General features: G+C 42.4%; 1 protein-coding gene across 11 annotated transcripts in view; it reads right to left on the reverse strand.

Moving 5' to 3' along the window:
* Window positions 1-17,818, reverse strand: part of LOC143426257 (uncharacterized) — a 99,722-nt gene that overhangs the window by 34,189 nt on the left and 47,715 nt on the right. For all 11 annotated transcript variants that reach the window (XM_076899555.1, XM_076899554.1, XM_076899553.1 and 8 more), the window contains exon 6: window positions 10,871-11,384. In XM_076899555.1, the coding sequence (XP_076755670.1) occupies window positions 10,871-11,384 (514 nt within the window). The remainder of the gene's footprint in view (window positions 1-10,870; window positions 11,385-17,818) is intronic.

The raw sequence follows: 17,818 nt of genomic DNA on the forward strand, positions 1-17,818 counted from the left end.
TGGATTATTGTGGTCACTTTGATGATTGCAGCGTGGGTTTATCTGGTTGCGATTTATGTTCTCAGACTAGATCTTGTGAATTTATAAGGGTTAAAACGAAGTAATCTGCGCCGTTTTAAAGTAAAAATAATTTCGTTTTACATTTTTTCACTATAAATCACTTCTATGCGACACGCTATTACGATTATATTTATTAGTCCCGCTTAGCGCACCCTCTGATCATTAAGGTGTGCATCGCACATTATACCTCATCGAATAGGGTTACTATAAATTTTCCAACCTTTGCTTTTTTCTAAATATAAACTAAATGTGTCAATTGCAAACGTATCATACCAGATTGTGTAACATGAAATATTCAAGGGTATCGGAAACCTAATAATAGCAATCCAACTTAAAATTTCATATGAATTAATATTTCAATCCACTTTATCTCCAATCAGTTCATACATTTATAACTGTAATATATTAATAACAACATACACTTGACAAAGTAATTGTAAAAATACTTTTTAAATTGCAGCTCTGTGATTCGAAACAAGCGACAAATTCCCAAGCAGATTTTAAAGCGTGGCTAATTGCCTGAATATATGAAACCAGATACAATTTATCCGAACAATCAAATTACAAAATAATTAACGAAACACAATAACGGTTGTTGGTACAAACCGAGAGAAATGAACAAATCGCGTGTTTTTTTCGCTGTTAAACGTCCGACGATAATCTCCCGATAAGCACGTGAATTAATTCAGTGTGTCGACTGTACGCGCGAATGTGTGCACCGCGGAACCATAAGATTACGCTCTTAGCTCGTTGAATGGATTAAAGTCGAAGTGTGACGGCTGGTTTATTTAAATGATGCGTTTACGAACGATGACGGCGCAGCTGAAGTATTCGCGTGACGCGCTCCGTTAATCGCTCGCTTCATTTTCGTGCAATGCAAAAGCAACGGGCCCGGTTGTTTCGTGATCGAGCCGTGAGTGTCTTCGCGCTCATTAAAAAACGCTCTTTGGTCCGCGCGTCCCGTGACGCGATCGCGGTCGACGTGAAGTTCTTTGCGCGGGATAAAAGAGAGAAGATCGTCACCGATGCGGCGTTTGAAGTTTCAGTTCACGACGCTAAAACGGATTTTAATAGTTCTTTCATACCTTTAGTCTTGGAATTTTGTTTCCGCGAGGAGGTGCAATATTAAAAGCGAATGTTGTGTATATGCAGATCGTTTGTACAGAGACGAGTCAAGTCTGCTGGAAATTGTCTTCCATTATACGGAGGATGTCCGTAGTGAGCGACTATAATGGAAAAGAGGGTTAATCTTCGGTATGCAAACTGGGTCGTTGGTAGCAGAAGCGAAATTTCGCTGATACGCAGAGGAGCCGGAGAGCCAGTGTATATAATTTCGGAAATTATAGGATAATATAACCGATGGTGGTTACGCTTTTCGATGTAACCTTAAATTCGTTCGGTTCTCTGAAAACTTAGGATAATAGGAAACATTGGAGACGAAAGACTGACCAACGTGGATTGCCACTGTCGCGGTAATTTCTTGACAGAGTACTTTTCTACGGACACAGAGCCTACTTAATCATTAAATGAGAGATAAGCGAATGGAATAATTTGCATCAAGCACAATTCCTCGTATTATGGTGTGCAATGACGTAAGGAATAAACGAGAGACAGTCGACTAACACTATAAAGTGAATTATTACGAAAGTTATTTTTTTCTCAAATAAAAGTTACTGATAGAGAAATATGTAACGAAATTATTCTAATAATGGTTTTCTTTCCATTTCGTTCATTTGCACATGCTAGCGACATCGTAAAAGTGGTAGACGTGTAGGTATATACCGGGAAAAGATAACGCTACGCATTTCACAGTTAATTCCACGCGACTGCATAACTATACCGCGGCACAGGTATATCAGAACGTGGCACACGTACGCGGTTCCTCGCGTACGTGTGTACAGAGAAGTCCAACACGGAGTTCGAGCTGCTCGACTGCCGGTGTTCGTCGATCAATACCACGCCATGCCCGAGGAACAGAGAGAGATCAGATGTCGAGCGAAACAGAAAACCGAGACCGGGCCCCGGGTATTGTAGTGGCTTGGTGGATGTCAGCGGTGGGACACTCGGAATCGTCGATTCCGCTGCCTAAACCGGGGATCCACCGGCAAAATTATTCACCAGCGACGAATAAGCGGCGCCTCTGTCGAGGATCGACCGTTTAGCCCTTTGAATTCGAGCACGGACACAGCCAGCTCCGCAGGGGATACACGAGTGTCAATTTTTCGAATGTCCCGCGCGCTGAATTCCCTGCTATTCCTTCTTTCCGTGTGCGCTGTTCCTCGTTATTTCAAATACTATATTGCGGATTCTTTAGTTCGTGGTTCGACACTCTACTTTGATACGCGAAAAGTTTGCTCGGATATTTATCGAGAAACAATGGAATCATCGATTTGATAAAATTCTCTGAAATTTGGAGTTTTATCGTTCCCAAATTCGTAGACTTTAACTGTCGTCGAGAGATTAGATTAGAGATTTAATTTCCTCGACATATGTTTGTTCCGCCTGGTATTTGTTCTGGCTTTGTGTACCAAAATTTAAGCCGATTATCCAGTATTTCTTTACCAAACAATGGTAGATCGTAAAATAGATACTTGAACATATGTAACTAGTTTGTAGGGGGAACTCTGAAACGTTGCGTTTTTTCAATTACGTACTCGAACGATTGCATAGAGAAATACATTCGTGTTCGTAGCCATCTAATTAAAAACGGCTAGGGGGGGAAAAATTCCACTTACCATCACCCGTTAATTCTCAATCTAAAAAACTCTGAAAGCATCCACTCGTAATTTTTTTCCACCGCTACAAACTTTTAACATAATTGCGATCCAAGAATCCCGTGAATGTAACCGTACTTCGTATTATTTTTGCATGGAATGTCTTCCAAAAAATTGTCTCGATTTAACAACATATTATATGTGTACGCACATTCAACAAGTGCCATCAAGAAATCATAAAATATTATTTTCGCGTTATTAAGAAAATTTAAATATTATATTATATTTTAAAAACGGTGTGAAAAGTCCATTTAACAGCTTTAAATAATTCTTCTTCTTTTCTACAGTATAAATATGATATTTTTACACTTTCATTCATAATATACAATAATATGCCAATTAAATATCAGCGCCACTGAAGTATATCTTAAAAAAGACCTTAAAAATATTGGAAAACAGACACAGAACGTTCCTTTTGCCGACAATTGTACGAGCGCAATTGTTATAATGAAAAGTTCTCCGACAATGAAAACGTTTCTTTTATCGACACATTTAAACACTGCATTAAAGCTCCGAGCAGACACTAACGAATACATATTCAAGGCTTATGAACAGAAAACCGGCGACTGTACAGGTATCCCTCGAATAACATTGGTTCCGTGCTATTCAAAACCGTGCAATTCAAAACTCAAGATTCATACAAATTTGTACATTTCGTTCCAAGGATTAACTAAGGAAACATTGAAAATAAGATGGCTGTTGTAAAATTTTGGCTTTAGAAAAACAACATAAAATTCCTTCAATTTAGAAAAGTGAAAGTTAAAGATATTAAAGGTAAAATTTGATAAACGTGATAATTTCTTAATTACGTATTATATTACGAAATTTAATGGTAATATACATATCGAGGGATATCTGTGTATTAAAAATGTCAATAAAGAAATAAACGAAAGAAATTTCGAAACTCGAATATACCAAAGGAAAACCACCTTAATATTTCATCCCTTGTTCCCCATAGATCGCGAAAAACTCGAATTACTTTAGACAGAAAAATTGCCTCTCCCCCTTTTCTCCCTAACAGTCACTGCTGACAGAAAACGCGTAGGGTTATCGACCCGCAGTCCCGTAGGTCGAATTCCCGGCTTTTCTTGTTCCTTTCCTCGAGAATCCGCTACCGACGCTACCCCCTCCAGCGCGATCGTTGCCGCCACTTCTGGCAGGAATGAAAATGGGGCTGCTACAAGACGATGCGCGCTTTGCGATCAGACCATGGGTGGAGCGGTGCGGATCACAGTTTTACTGGCAATTCTTAGACGCATAGCGGTTAGCACTTTCCGTAGTCTGGATGATGTCTAAAGATACGAACGGGGCGTGGTCGTCGCGGAACTATTGCTGGCTTCTTTGAGGAACATCTACGGAGACGAAGGGGACTCGATTCGAGTTCGAAGCGACATCTTAAGTCGAGGCATCGATCGGTACGGTAATTTGTTCTTAACATCTCTACGACGATTATTATCTGCTAACGGTTACAATTCTATGAATGAGGAATTTAGGATTTCTGTGGTCCGCAATTGTGTAGCTGTTAATGTAAAATTTGTCTAGCGCAAGCGTGTGGTTCTTTGCATAATTTACGTAGAACTACTCGAGTATCTCGTGAACGTAGCTCCTTGCGAATATATCTTCTTGTATAGGCTGTAAAGATTAGTGGCTCGCACATGGCCAACCGAGTTTTCGATGCTCACGCGCGCGTCCCACATTACACATCGGGCGTATAGCGTCTTCCTTTCGCTGGAATGGAACTGATAATCCTTTTCGCAGCTGGTACCAGCGGCGAATGCAAAATAAGCTCCTCCGAAAACCGGCGTACGGGTACGTGTCTTCGTTTACGTAATCGTATCGACGGGGTGGAAGGCGTGCGAGGAGGAGGAAGAAGTGGGAGAAGAACGAAAAGAAAAAAGAAAGAAACGAGGGTAACAAACGAGTAGCGCGGAGAAGGGGTTCGGGGGTGGGGAGTAGGGGGTTCGAAAAAGAGGACGAAGAAGTTGGCGACGCGCCACAACGTAAAGGGCGTCGGTGAGGCGGACAGCGCGGGGGAAAGAGACGAAATATGGAGCAGGAATGAATGTTCCCTGAACCTGGAGCCATCCTCGATGCGGATGCGCGGATAAAGGGTTGAAAGAGCGGCGACGAGGAAGTCGGAAGGGTTTTCAAGCTACTTGCTGGCTGGTAACGCCCAACGTATCCGAAGAACGGTTTCCGCTGTTCATTCACGAGGGGTATCTAGCAAGCGTGTGTCGCCCGAAACGGTGAGAACGAACCAAGCAGACGTTATGCGGCCCAACTAAATGGGATCCGATTTAGAAACGGGACGTGCGAATCGATCGACGCTGTTTTATCATATAGAAATTGTACCGCGGCCGTGTTGGAAAGAGCTCGTTTCAGGGTTTGTAGGTTTGTGGCACTCGCCGTTCGAACAGACTAAGATTTCGTCAACGTGTCATTGGCGTTACGACAAAATGAACCGTTAGCAAATAATTTGTATAGTTTGTGGGAAACTTTACTGCTGTACGAGAATGTTAGCCCATTTATGTTCTTGAGTTTATTATAAACTAGTAATTATAGTTATTATATGCATAGATAGGAAAATGAATTTGTAGGTTTTACCCAAATTTTGTCGAAAACCAAATGCTTTTAAATTATCGAAAACAAAATCCTGAAAATCCACGATGGAAGAATCCAGATTGTCCTAAATAATTTTTTAGAAAATTATTCGATAGTCTTTTCGAGAACATTCGGATTATACAAAAAAAAATATTCCCTATATTTAAATATTACTATACACGTTAAAATCAAATACTTCTGTTCTATAAAATTTGAAAAATGAAATTGGGTAAATACCAAATCAGATTCGTTTGTAAAATGAGAAACCACTCACTCGATACGTGATTCAAGACTTTTGCGTTCTAAAAGGTACTGCACATTGAATTTTTGTCAGGACTAACAGCAATCGAAGGGCAGAATTTTCGCGAAAGGTTCCAACGTGAGCGAAACGAAAAATCGGGGACGCGACTAAGCTCGTCGTAATTATAAGCGACGCTTAAAATACACGGACCACCGAAGTAGTAGTCGATCCACGCTAGTGCGAAGCCTTATGCTAGAATGATAATTTCTTCTCGCTCTGTTTATGCCGTTCAGCGACCACCGATCGATCGAGAACTACGCGAGCAACTAAAAATGATGCTAAACCCTCGGAAGGACACACGATTAGATAAAATCCATTTCTTAAATAGATTTCCCGAGGTAAATTACGTCTATAATTATCTAGCGCTTAGCTTTAACCATCATGAGGCCAGTTAAGCTTAGATTAATCGACTTTGTGCAACTCGAATTCAAGTGTAGCTTGAAACCACTTTACTAACGTGAATTTATTACTCATCTAAATTGACTTAAAACATCCCTTCAAATCTTAAATAAAGCGATCTCTTTCGCTGATCATCAAAATACACGAATTGTGAAGATGTAAAAAAATTTGTAGAGTAATGGCCACGAATTCAAATCCTCCGGCTTCGAATCGATCTATCGTCGCCTCGTTTCCATTTGTCTCTCCTCGAGTGCGTACGATTACAAACGAGGAAAGAAGACACGGTGCGATGGAGCGAAAAGAGAGGAGAGACGCCATTAGAATCGCGTCAAAGAGCGTTGTCCGAGTGTGGGCTCTGTTCGGGAAAAGTTGAAAAAGGGACGAGGAGCGTGGGCTGATCTAATTACTCGCGCTTCGATGATCGAACGAGCGAATTGAAAATACCACGGTGGACTAATTAGAACAAATGTTTGACTGGGGGGTTGGTATTGCTATTGCTTGCGCGCGCGCGCGCGTAGCGTGAAAATTACGCTGGATTTCGAGAGGAAGAGCAGAAATCGCGACGGGTGAAAGGGATTCCCAAGTAAATGAGACTTCACTCCGGGAGATGAATTCGGGACGTGAAAGTGCTTACTTTCGTCGCGCTCGATGCCCTTGTCTGCGACGCGCGTACGAAACCGCGGTTGCATTTCCTTGATCGGTTACGTACTGTATTAACGCTTCGTTTATTTTTTTCTTTTTTTATCTGAAGGTAAAATCGTTTTGCGTTCTTTTCCTTGGAATACTAACTGCTGTTCGCGTCAATTTAATTGGAGGTCAGTTAATTAATCTCTTCAATGCTAGTGAATTGCATCTGTTTGCATTATATCTATACATACGTTATATCAAGTTTTTAACATATAAAAAATGATTTGACTTCAAGTTTTTTAATACAATCTGCTGGATGGCAGTCTTGTGTTCACTCGAGTCGAATTACTCGAAATCGTGTAAAAATATTTCCAACGAAACGCCACATCTTAACCCAACTAACTAATTCAATACTTAATTTTAATAAACATCTGTCAAGCGAATGAACCGTGGCCGAAGCAAAAACAAGCTCATTAAATCAATTGCACCGATTTCATCGAAATACCTATATTTACTTTACCAATCTACGTATTCGTAATGTATCAACAGACGAAACAATAGATAACAGCGACGCGGAAGCGTGTATTTTCATAAAACGAAGGAAAACAGCTAGAGAAAGTCAGCATCGGCCGATCGACGTCGAAATGCCACTCGCACTCTGCTAGGAGTTCATCAGGGGAACGCGACGTTTCGTGAAACGAAAAGAATCGAATGGCTGACGATCGGGTCTTAAACGGTTAAACGTAGCCGACCTTAACGATGCCAGCGAAACGAGCGCGACGCGAGAGACGAAGCGAGGTCGCCGCGGAGTAATTATATCATCGTCGCTAAGATCGATGCACCTATCTTCTCGACTGATGCGACTGGCCGTAATAGACGCTGCTGGCACGCTCAAGAACCGTCAGAGGAGCCATTACCGGCTCTGCCCTTTAAATTTCGTCGTTCGCTACGACATTGTTAACCCTTCCGCAGCGAATACTTGAAATTTCAAGACTAGACGATACGCGATGCAACGGAATTTCTGCTGTAAGAATAAGTCGAAGATGTATCATAGAACGAGAGAAAGGATTTTTCATTTTATAGAGGGCTTCGTCTTCGAGAATTTGGTGCTCGAACTTCCGTTGAGTACACGCGCACTCGACTGGCAATGTGAGTCGGTTAGATATGGATCGAATTAATATACAAACTTTGAATAACGTATTCGTTGAATAAAACTGCAAATTATCGAATATGTCTTTCCTTCGATTGAAACAACAAATTGTTGCTCGACGTCATAGACAATTATCCTTAAAGCAAAACCAAGTGATCAACTGAACTTGTTTTTTTCTCTCATTCTACAATTTTGACTTATTTTTATGCTAAGAATCATCCCCTTGCGCCATCATTTTTTACATGTACACCGTACACGTGTACATCGTGCAGTGAACTGTTCCCAACGTAGATCGTAAATTGATTCTCGGTGCCGAGTCGAATCGAAATCCCGTTGACGCGACCCATATTACCGACGGAAACGACACACACGCTGGGACTTAAGACTGATGTATGCTCGACAAGTCGACTGAAAGTTGCAGATAAACGTCTTCGAGTCGATAGGAGAAACCGGTGTTTCTTTCTATTATCGCTCGATATCCACGCGAAATTCCGCTCGACGCGCATCTAATCGCCGCATCATGTAAAATGTAAACGTTCGGTATCTCGCGATTATCCGACGAAAAGTTTCACGCTTGATAAATTATACAGGTCTGGCCTTGCACGCTGTCGCTGGTCTTCTTGCATTCGATATCGTTCGCATATAAGTCAGTCGTAGACGGAATTAAATTGTATACCAACTTAATCTATGGAAATGAGGAACACGCTAGTGTTCGTGGATTTTCTGATTTTTACGACTCACCGTCACGTGGAAACGTGGCCTTTGTTACTGGTATAGTAGTACGAGATAATTGTGCTCAATGTGAATTTTATCTCGCTATTGGACAATATTATTTTATTTGTAAACGTATCAAACGTCTGGTGACTTGTGGATAGAAATATTAACAATCTGTTAATTACATTAAATTCTATTTCTAAAAAATTTAAGTGTCTCTCTTTGTTGATTACACGATGCAAATTTCAGCTTTTAAAAACATCAATGCAGGTATATTAACGAAACGATTGTAGAGAATTAAATTTTAGTAGAAGGAAAATTGCGTTTTCATAGTAGTTGTCTAGAATGAATCATTTAAAATTTTGTACGGAGAGTCCATGGAAAATGGCATTGCGCGCATTTGGAATTTGACAAGTAATTAAAGTCGATACTGTTATACGATTTTAATTGTCTCGAAGCAATGTAGGTTCGTCGTGCCAAAAGATTCTTTCGTTGCGATATAACTGCCTGTCGATGGTGTTTCATTATTTAAGATGAGCTTATTAAATCGTTGCTCGATGACACGAGAACTTCCTTCGGGCGATTAAATCGCTTTTTCCTGTCGCTGAAGGATCTTCCTCGCGACATCGACTGACACCAAGGATTAAGATGCGTTTTGCCATCCCTTTACATTTAAGACGTTCTGTTAGAATAATTACTGTCATCGTTGTAGATGATATCAATTTCTATATTAATTTACTACATTAATTAGCAACCCTCAATTTCATGTAAAGACAAGAAAAAAGTTTATTCAAACTATCGAAAAATTAGTAGATTTCGTAGACAAGTGTTCATTCAAAGTGATCAAAAAGCTTATTAAACTCAAAAGACAATGAAAAATTTGCAAATTTAATGGGAGAGTCAATTCAACAAATGCAGTTCCTTCGGGTTCGTTTGAATTGCCTTGGAAATCGTGCTAACAATCGAAAATTTCACCGACGATTATGCCAGTAGATATTATTCGCGGACAATGAGACGAGCACACAAAGTGTTTCCATTTAACTTGAAAGTTAGGCGACTTGGCTGCTGTGGGGGAAACGGTTCTCCCAGATACCGTGGATCGCATTGTATCGGTTGTTTTCAGCTGTGTGCTTGATACGGAAATCGGTGGCGCTTCAGACCGCTTAATCGGCAAAATGTCAAAGGTGAAGCTGTACAATACGCCGCAGCGCAAAAGCGTACCGTTCTGTTCTACATTTAAACGCGTTACCGATATTCGTTACACAACAAATACCGAAAGTCAGTCGCACGCTGCGTTATACGTACGTATGAAAACACGTGCGACTCACCCTTATCGAAAAGCCCTTTCTATACCTCGATAGGTTGTAGCTTTATGATTTTCTTTGAAATTCTCTCCATTTCCGAATAACACGAAACAGAATCGAATGAAATTAAAAATAGACACACGCCCAGCTCGGGAGTGCAATTTAATTAGGTTAATCGGCTTAACGAGAATGAACATTCAGGTAGATCGACTGGCGGGTGAACTCGTATGATTGAAAAGGAATCTAAATGGCAATAACGCGTAATTCTGTTTATTCAGAAATCAAGGTTCAACCCGTTCGCTGTGAAAAAGAAAATCTAAAATTCGTACGCCTCCGTGAACTAAAATTTACGCGTAAATACGTGAAATGCATTTACGGGTTGCTAATAAATTTAAATCGCAGCGTTGCCTTTGGAAGGCACGCGCAATTATCTCCGACAATGCTCCGCGAAACAATTGAACCAAGTAGCTGTTCGTTGAGATAAGTAACAGCTACGAATTTCGCAATTCACTCGACATCACGTGAACGGGTTACGTTATTCCCAGGCCTATCGACGCGACTCATTTACAATAATAGACACGCGTTACAGAAACGCATAGCCGTGTTAACGAGACACAAATGTTGGAGCCACCATGTCACCATCGATACCCCGTGTGTCCGAAGAGCCCCCACCCGAAAAAATCCACGATCCATATCTCCATATGTTACCGCTGTTGTGCTATTCAACCCTCTCAGGGACGATTAGCGGACAGCTCGGGCTCTCGCCATACGTCGTCCACCTCGATCCGTCAGATCGAGCCTAGACCCTATACCTGACCTATCGTAAAAGAACGGTTCGCGTTTCCCAACGAAGGAGAGGGTAAGTATCGGTAATGCGAAAAGAAAGAGAAGCGCAGCAGCAGCAGCCATTAGAATCGACTCGATAGATGCAAAGACTCACCTTGACGAAATGCAGGTTCTCCTTGTCGAGGAGGAACTCCATGGATTTGTGTGGCCGTTGGTTGATGGTGGAGGCGGCGTCGTCGTCGCGGGGGCTCCTGTGCGAAGCGGCGACGGGCGACTGGGGTACGTGGAGGGCGTGCTCCGGCCTGGGCCGCGGGGCGGTCGAGGTGTGATTCAGATTGAGCAGGCTCCTGGTCTTCTTGCCGGCGGCGTTCGCGGAGCCGACGTTCGTCGTCGTCGTGGTGCTCGTGCTCGTCGTGTTGCTCGTCGGTGGGACGGCCTCGTCGAGGTCGGTCTCGAGCAGGCCGACCGGGCGCTCCTGGGCGGCCTGCATCGTGCGCGCTTTCGCCATCTCGATGGCCGCCGGATTCCCAAGGTCCGTGGCCGCGCGTCGGCGCGACGAACACGCCGCGGACGACGCGCCCGTCGACGATCTCGAGGCCAGCGCCGCGACGCGGGGCGGCTGTGGCGGCAGGGGCGGCTTGCTGGACACTGGCGCCCTCCCGTTCGCGCTAAGGAAAACAACAGTCTGCGGTTAATTGCCGGTGCTCTTTTTATTCCCCTCTCTTTCTCTCTCTATACTTTTATATACAGCGCCAAGTAGCACAGCTACTTTGTTTCGAACCAAACTCTGTACCCGAGAGTCAGACTAACCGACCTTTGTATCTTTTTACTTTGACTTCTTCTTTTTATTCAATTATGCATACGCTGCCTTGTATTTGTGTAATGTTTTTTCGCCTTTCGAGTATTCTCTAGCGAAAATAACGAAAGAAAGTTTCAAGCAATTTCTGTTTTTGAGTAATCGTTGATATTTACGTGATCGCTGTTGTTTCTCTGTCCAATTGAGGAATAATGGCAGACGGATTCGGGTTAATCCGGATTTCAGGTACAGAATTGGCGATCATCAATTTCTACCCGACTCTGTCACGTGTAACGTAGTTCGTATAAAAATAGTCGACAAGTATTTTTTTCGTTGTCGCCGATCGTGTTAGCGAGGCTGACAAGAACCATCGCAAGGGGTGGGGCCGAGCCATTTTACTTGATCGATGAGTTTCACGTTTCAATCGGAAACCAAAATTCCAATTTGTCAAGTACCAATATATACCAACGTGTAACAAATTATGGATTGACGTTCCACTGAGAATTTTAACAAAAATATGTCAGTTTACGAAATTTAAAATATTAGTTTACAACAAATTCAGTTACCTGAGATCTCTCCTCGAGAATTGTCTAAACAGTCAAATTATTGACTTTAAGATCTGAAATTCCCTAAAAAATATTCGACAAAATAAATTTGGTATGCCCCAAATTGTATAATATTTTTAAGACGTATATAAATATATAAAGTGCATCATTAGACAGAACTGTGGATTTAAGACGATAGAAAATATATCAGTAGATAGAATTGAGCACAGATACGATATACGATAAACTGTAGAATAAATATTTTTGTTGTCACAGTGACCGTAAGAAAAAGAATATTTCATGTCATAAAAATACAATCTATCATTATCTTCCGCAGACGTACAATAATACTGTTGTTTCTCGTACAATAAACATTTACACGGTTTATTGCAACACGCGTCTCAGTGCTAGTAACATAATTTTACAAATATATACTCTAAAAATTTAGCACTCTACAATGTAGAAATTCGTAGCAATTCCCAAAGTTGTTCAAAAGTAGCAGAAGTTACACAGTGAACTCAGTGATAAATGCTGATTTTGTCCTCGCCTACATATCTTACTCGAATAACGTACACGATCGAACGTAATTACATAATTTAATTTTCGAATGGCTTCTACCGAGCATAATTTTTCAAAACGATAGCCTGATTGAATCATTTAGTTGCTCACATAACTTGGCGTTACGACCAACTACGTTAATAAATGCAGTACCCCGTGCGTGAAATTGCTGAAAAGAGAAACTTCTCTTCCAGAAAAGAATGTGAAAACGGTTAATCTTGAACGTAACTATACAGTTATTTTCCTTGGTAACTTCATAAATCCACTTCTTCGTTTCCTTTTTTATACGATAACCCGTACAATTCGCGCTACATTTTACTAAAAATTTCTCATTAAACAATTTATCCATCAAGGGAGTGCGAATCTACTATGCATGAAATGATTTGGGAATAGCATTCAACTAGTGTTCCTTTATAATCTTGCCCTTTTATTGAAAAAATCAATAAAAAGAACGAATATACGAACATTTAAAATGATATTTCTAAAATTTTCTTCGTCTTCGACCAGACTCCAATAGATGTCGAACAACTATCGAAACCGATTGCTTTCTAAACGATCGTAAACCCCAAAGGCAATATCAGTAGAGAAGAAAAAAGAGAGAAACTCTAACCTATAAAAATCCCACAGTCGTTCTTAAGTATCACTCGAATCCACTTCGGTTAAATCCAAGGAGCACTTTCTTGCTAACCAACGCAACGTTCCTTCCGCGACTAGGCGTGTCGCGGAATCATCGATTCTCTGGCAGAAGAAGTTGATCGCAGAAGTCGCGACACGCTTCGTCGTAACCTCCCAAGGAGAAACGGGCAGGAACCGTCGACGAAGCGAGTCGAAACGCCGGGAGCATCATCTGCCCGTGCTTTTGAAGATTCTGCTCGTCTTACAATCCGCGAGCGAGACACGTGTCGCGCGTTATACTCTTTTATATCACGATTATTGAAATGCATTGCAGCTCTACCGTGGTTCTGTTTCTTCCTTAACTTTATCGAGGTAGTTAAGATTAAAATCTCTCTTTCATTTTGTGTTAAACAATTTTTGGATTACTTCTTTAGTATTGTTCCTTTAATTGGACACAGAAGCAACCGATGTTTAATTAAATTTATTATTGTAATTAAGAGAGCGTTTCAATTTCGAGCGAGAATATATATTATCCGGTCAGATACCTCGACAACGGGCAGTTCCGCCCAGACAAACATTCCCGCGCGCGATTAAACACAACTATTTATACGTACAGCGTACAGCAAACGCGCAGTCACGTTCCAGCGTAGACATCGTCGTCCAATATTTTCGACTAATGTACTTCGCCGGATTGGAAGCGTGTTGGAAGCGTCGAAACAAGTTATATTCAGACAGTATTGCGGAAACGAGTTGGGAGTTTCTCCGACAAGACAACAGCAACCACTGTTTGACGAAAGCAAAAATTCAGAAAACCTTGGAACCTCTTTAGATACACATACACATACACGCTCTTAATACAAAATATGTATAATAAAATATGCAGTCCACAAGCGAACAATACTATTAAAAATATTCTTAAATGAACTACAAATTATAACAATAATGATAAAAACATTAATCTTATCTGGAACAACTAGATATAAAGAGATAAGAAAAATGTAACGATTAACGAAAGGTATTGATTAATTAAATTGATCAATTATTATTGTAGAGCGCCTGTCGGGAAGCGTTCCCTGACAGTAGCTGTGTGTCCGAACGAGTAGCATAAATCTACTTCTACCCAGCCCGACGAGCGCTACCGTCCCATTCGCAAATCGAGTCTGACCGGTTAGCACGAATCCACTTGAACTGTGTCCGAGCGGAACCGTCTCGTTACGCGTCCGCGTCTGCACCTACGGTAAATTTCACTTGCAACTTCGTGTCTGATCACTGAATACAAATCCACTTTTACCGTATCCGCGCGGAATCGTCGTCTCATTGCCAACCCGCGCTGCGTCCGAGTGCCACGTTCCGATTCCCCAGTGTTCAGACTTCGTCCGTCGCGCAAACAAACAGACTTGGTCGCGTAGACGAAACGAAAAGCGTGGTAAGCGACCGAATTGCGCCCAACGGAAACGTAGGACCGCTTGGAGATCGTTGACGCGAAATCGTTGTTTTCCACTGCCGATGGAAAGTTTCAACAGAGGTGGATCCGATGATCTAAATCTAAATGTATTCTCGAGCAGGAATATTTTTGAGCTTGCGTTATATCGTGAAATTGATCGATGTTTCGAAACGAGCATAATGAACGCTAATTGTGAGAGGTTTGAAGTTTTCTGTATTTCCAGCGAGACTGGGCCGAAAGTGATAATGAAAGATGCCGATTACGTATACGTGCGCGAAAGTCAAGAGCGGTTGGAAAAGTATAACGATATAAGCACGCGAAATATGAAACTTAAAAAGCGGTACGTTGCGTGACCCTCGGCTGGTTACCATTATTATTACAATACTATCCTGACCATGTAAAATTACATAAAGTCGTTATTCACAAATTGATTAATAACGGCTGGCAATCGAACCTGAAATACTTGGATCGAGAAGGTATCCATAACGCAACCGTTCAGAATTAATATCGAAAACGTTATCTATCCCAGTTCGATCAATTGGAATCACGACGAGCAACAGAGCTCGTCTGTCTTTTATCGTAGCACGATCACGCCGCCGCTCGCTTTCCCTTAAGAAGAATCACCGCGGTCGCCGATTTTTACAGACGAAAGATTCAGAGACGCGTTTAAGTGCGCACTTAAGCGTCTCCACGGTTGATCGTCCCGTCGCGGAATGGAGTGGGTGCTTAAACGCAGAGACGGGACCCGTCCCGAATCGAACGATCGCCTCAATTGCTCTCAATCGCGTCCCGCCGCGTTCTTCCTTTTCTGTCTGCCGTTGGGAAAATCGTATCGAGTCGTCTTCGTCGCCGCACGGATGCCCGCGTCGCGGCCCGGTTATTAACGCGTTGGGTGCTATTCTTAGGACGGTCGTCGGGCCGCTCGACGATAGGATAAGATTTTCATCGAGCCACCGATCGAAATTGGTAACACGGGTTCCCACAGAGCCGCGAACGGAATAAATTCCCGAATCGAAGGCAAATCTGACTCACGATCTGATTCTGCGTACCATATCATCATAACCAGACTGTTGCGAGTAATTGTGATAATCGCAACGAACATTTAATGTTCGCACACGTGTGCACGGTGCAATGCGAATACTCGTCTATCTAAATAAATAACGCGCCTTGAAGTGATCAGTACAATTAGTAACAAAGGGATAGATAGCTGTTTCACGTTCGAAACCTCGTGTAATACGACCCCTCCATTTTTTAGTTTAATGATAGTAAAATAAATAAAATATGAAAAAACTAGTAAATAATTTGGGCCCGCGGAAGCTGCATCGAGGAGACGCGATTGACTTATCGGATCGCAGCATCGTGGGGCAACGAGGAAATTATATTCCTGCTCCGGTACGATGCTACGAACTCGTGGCATGCGTTCACCAACGGGGCTGCAGTTAAATATATACCCGCGTATACGTAGGTGTGGACCGAGTAGCCTTATTAATCTTATTTCATTCCAGCGTTACTCCGGAAGTCGTTTGAGGTGGTCCGAGCGCGTTCGCGTTGCCTAGTCGTTACACGCGGAATTCTCGCCGAGCTTTTTGCTCCTGTTTGCCAGGCGATCTCTGCACCCCTTACCCCTTCCTTTTTCTATTTCTTTTCATTCATGTTCTCTATCCATCTATTCGCTTCTTTACTCGAGATTATATTTCATCCTCTCGACTTTTAAATATTTTTTCAACACTTACAAGCGATCTACGATCCGGACAGTTTTCGCGAAACGTCCAACTTTCGAATTCCATGAAATCGAGCGCATTTTTTATAGCTCATGTTGGTTTGCAAACGTTCCGTGTTTTCGAGTGCCGATTGCACGTCGAAGAAGCGATAACCAATAGGTTAGATTATATAAGCTAGGTAGTAAAGTATACGTTATCGTAAACTCGCTTACCGAACGACGTGTGTATAGCAATAACGCATAGATATTCTACAATTATTATCGTACAAATGTAAGTAAAAAATTGTGGTAAAATTGTGATATCGTGGACACAGAAGCGCCCTAGTCGGAGAGCAGGAACAGAATTTCGAGGGCAGCGAAACGAAACGGGCCGATCGCCGTTTCGCGGACAGACATCGAACCCGATCTCAGCATTCAATACGCCGGCAATGCAATTTTGATATTGCGCAACGTGACGCTGGTCGGTGTCAAGTTTGCCTCATTGCTAGTACACGAAGGCAGACAGCGACACGTCACGGTTACTTAACAGCGCGATAAAATCCAGCGTTGAAGTCACACCTCGAAATACACGGGCGCGTCCGCGCGGCGGCAACCGAAAGGGAATCGTCGTCGAGAAGCGACGATTTGCTATTGCTGGAACGCGGCCCATTTTCCAGCCTTTTCGCTCGACGTCCTGACCAGAACTCGCGTCCCAATCTGAACACGGTTTACAGGATGCGTCTTGGTAACGCATGGACACGAACGCGATAATAGATGCGAAATATATAAGTAACAAATAAGGATAACGTAAACATTTATCCGATACGAATCTATTTCAGAGTTATAGACGCGATTCGCATCGCGCCAGTTGCGCGCCATCAACGATCCTCTAAAACCGAAAATACACGCCGCACTCCGGACAATGCTGTTGATTCAATCAAATTCTAATTCACGCGGTTCACTGTGTTTTAGCTGCATTTTAAGATGCACGTAATAGATTGAAAATAATGCATTCGCTTCTCGAGGAAACAAATAACAGTCATCGTTCTTCTGAAGGACAGGAACACGACATTGAAAGCGATCCAGCGAAATCAACACGGAGGCGCTCGAAACAGCTGATTCGGCGAAATTTTACGCGATAAAGCGAATACGTTTGTAAAAACTAAACGACTCGAGATCGAGCACGGCTGTCATTCCGAGAAACGAGGCTCTGGACGAATGGTTTAGGTTAAGAGCGCTTAACTCTCCCCCGTTCTCCATCCTGAAAGCGAGGGGGATTCGTTTTCGAAAATTCGTTCGGACGCGGAACGAACAGGCCACTCGCGATCGTCGAACCACGTAGGAAGTGAATCGTTAACGTGCAAGGGACCGCAACAGAGATTAAGATTAATTGCCGGGGATGTCAAATCGAACCCCAGGATGATCCACGGGAATGTAATCGTCGT

The sequence above is a fragment of the Xylocopa sonorina genome, chromosome 8 (genome assembly GCF_050948175.1).
Source record: "Xylocopa sonorina isolate GNS202 chromosome 8, iyXylSono1_principal, whole genome shotgun sequence".
Classification (NCBI taxonomy): Eukaryota; Metazoa; Arthropoda; class Insecta; order Hymenoptera; family Apidae; genus Xylocopa; species Xylocopa sonorina.